General features: G+C 40.0%; 1 protein-coding gene across 1 annotated transcript; it reads left to right on the top strand.

The window, feature by feature from the left end:
* The first annotated feature begins 341 nt into the window (after window positions 1-341).
* Window positions 342-3,070, top strand: LOC110444539. Its single transcript, XM_021488908.1, has one exon. It carries the CDS (start codon window positions 437-439, stop codon window positions 2,456-2,458), a length of 2,022 nt encoding a protein of 673 aa, XP_021344583.1. The 5' UTR covers window positions 342-436; the 3' UTR covers window positions 2,459-3,070.
* Window positions 3,071-3,306: the final 236 nt, after the last annotated feature.

The following is a 3,306-nucleotide window of genomic DNA, read 5'->3' as shown; positions in this document are numbered from 1 at the left end:
CTTCCTGCGCAGGCGACACATCCACTTCCGTGGAATTCTTGTCTGGTTAGGTGATGGTTTCATTTAAAAACGATATCATTTGAAGGATTTTGGATGAAACCTGCCTTGTATACTTTCTACACAAGTTTCCCGGTCAAAGTCGACCCGACCCCTAGACAAATTCACACATGCTTTATGAAGCAATAACATTCTTAGTGGCTGATGGGCTACGGATGATATCTTTTGAATGAGTATCATTTTTTAACGAAACTTGCAAGTCTTGTTTTTTTCCCTTCATACAACAAGCTTGGCTTAATTCATAAACATTTTGGTGAGCATTAATGACGGTATTCATTGGTTGTCAAACCGAAGTGATACTACTGATTGTTGTCGGTGGCATTCAGATTGTAATGATATTTTTTACGTACAGAGACGACAAACCTAAATTGATGCATGCATGGGTTCTTTTTCAGAGTGTTTCGCGCTGGTGAAAAACCGAGAGGCCTTTGACAGTCGTAGTGAGATGCCACTTTATCATATGAGCTTCATTATACAGACTTTGGTGAGGGAGGAAAATATGTTGCCAGACCTAGGTGGTATAAAGGAAAGAGCCCAAAACCGTGGTCACGTATGTAGAAACTTTATCGGAAGCCGAGCCGAGAAACTTAAAGTATGTCTACAACACCTCAATGGGGACAATTCTATGGGCATAGATTGTTGTACAAAGGGATACCTGTCGTTATGCGAATATAGATCAGTAGTGATTAGAAACAATATATTGGCAGTACCCTCAGCAGAAGAGGCAAGAGATGTCGACTTTGTCATGATAGAAACTGAGCCAATTCGTCCTGGGTATTTACGGCTCCAAACCTTATGTCCACAGTCGCACAAGGGACAGACTTATTGGGTGAATGAAACCACAGCACTGCTGAAACACACACGGGCAAAACAAACAGAATACAAGGGTGACATCGTACACAAAGGAATAAAGAGTCGGGATTGGCCGGAAGCTGCAGCCGAATGGGTATCACGTGACCGCCCGAGTGGTTGGCCAGGGCAACACGTTATTGAATCTGCTGTAGAAGGAGGTTGCCTGGTCATATCAAGGTCTCATGCTCTGTCACACAAACGAGAGGTAGAATGGCAGCTCGTTTTCCCTCATGTTGAGACTGTTCTAGCGAAGGAAGCACTGACAGCCGCACAACGCTACTGTCTTTGTGTCTTCAAAATTCTAGTCGATTTCCACCTACGTCAAATCTCTATCAGACTGAGGACGACAACATTCAAAACAATTGTCTACTTTGCCTGTGAAGTGTTGCCAATTGATGTATGGGAACGTAACGCCAGTGGCTGCTTAATGTACCTATTGGACAAATTGTACTTCCATCTGTCAAAGAAATGGCTTCCAAATTACTTCATTAAATCCAACAACATGTACGACCATCTGTCCAACTTTGAGCCCCTTGCACAGGTGATAGATGACATAAGAACTTACCCAATTATGGCAACCTTTTTCCTAGCAGATCACCATGACTTGGTGCAGATATGGATGTTTGATGATATCATAGACGATATCAAGAGTTATAGGAACCACCGTGATGCACGCCGCAGCTTCCACAATGTGTTGCTGCCCAATCTACTGAAGCTAGCCCAAACCTATATGCTGAATGAATGGTACCCAACTGCTGGCACAGTCTTAAATGCTGCATATCAGGAGATTTTGGCTGTTGCAGAAGAACACGAAGACGTACCGACATTCCAAGATTTCTTGAAGAAAGTCCTAGCAACGGAGGATATTGATGACAGGAAATATATGTACCTTTACATGGACAGGCAATACGGCACCAAGCTTCGGAAAACAGAAGGTACAGCTGTACAAATGACTACGTTTAAGGACATAGAAGGGATTGGCGACCTGGAACAGTTTCGCGATGAACCAATACCTAAGTCCTGCATAGGAGACACAGTGCTTCAAATGCTATACATTTTACCGCTCGCAGAACGCCTTGAAAAGAAGAATAGATTTTCTGATGCCATTTGTCTACTACAGTCTATTATCAAGAAAGCAAGGCTGTTCAAAGAGGGGTTTATGGTCCCAGATATCATCGATGACCCCACTTTAGAACGAGAAATTATCAAACAAACCGAAATGCCACGAACTCTTGTAAATGTTTCCCTGATGGTCAGTTACGAGGTTCTGTTCAAATGCCTATCTTCACTTCATGAAGAAGATAAATTTAAGCAACACATTCAGGACTACGAAGATATTTGTTATGAGCTGGAACACTATGAAGCATTAAAAGAAGTGGCTGATATTTGGGAGAGCTTTGGAGACAATGAAAGGGCAAAGACACTGAGAGAGGAAGTCACACGATGCAAACATGAGAAGACAGAAAAGATCGCTAAAACTGTTGTATCAATTTTATCAGGTTCTGCTGGAACTGGTTTGAACGCCTTCCTACGCAATTCGATCCCGTAGGACTCCTGAAGGTACTGATCATCGAACGATGTTATCCAGTTCTCATTCCTTTAACGATTTATATACTATTTTTCCCCTATTCAAGATTTGTTTTACTAGAGCAAAAGTAAGGCAATGATCTTTGACATTCACGAATGTGCTTAATCTCAATGGTTTTAATATCCGGACGCAGTTGTTTCATGCGTCGTAGCTATATATATAGTTGAATGGGTCATTAACTCCATTTTCTAAATGTGACTGAGGAATAACTAATATTTTACTGGTTATATTATTATGACTCATACACATGTAGAATTGTGGTGTTTACATAAATTTGCAAACCTCGTCAGTTGGTGTTGTTTCTGAAATTATCACATCTTGAAAATAATTAGCGAAAGTTTAGTTAATTACATTATAATGATAATGCAGTTGCACAAAAACTTGCAAAATCATATGGAACCCATCAGCCAATCAGATCGCAGCAATTTCATGAAATATGCAGACTTTTCTGACCATAGAACTTAAGCAAGCGAAAGATAGAACGTATACCGAGCAACTTTTGTTTTGGTATTAATTTCTTCATAGAATAACACATTTAATTGTTGGTTATATGGAGGGCAGTTTCCTGAAACTACATTGTTATTATTCAGTAATTAAAATTTACATGACAAATCCTAAACCGGAAATCGTTATGATTCAAATGGCCATGTAAAAAATTTATATTTATTTTTTGGGGTAATTTTCTGCTGTAGGGATATTGATTAAGCTTCATATGAATGATAACAGTATAGTTCTGACAGTATTGGCACCATTGCCGCTGTATGAAACTTAAACTCCAGTTTTGCTGAAGTGATTTTCATTACATTTTA

This window comes from Mizuhopecten yessoensis, unplaced genomic scaffold (genome assembly GCF_002113885.1).
Source record: "Mizuhopecten yessoensis strain PY_sf001 unplaced genomic scaffold, ASM211388v2 hete_36140576, whole genome shotgun sequence".
Lineage (NCBI taxonomy): Eukaryota > Metazoa > Mollusca > Bivalvia > Pectinida > Pectinidae > Mizuhopecten > Mizuhopecten yessoensis.
Note: the sequence above shows the minus strand (reverse complement) of the source record. Positions and strands in the feature narration are given on the sequence as shown.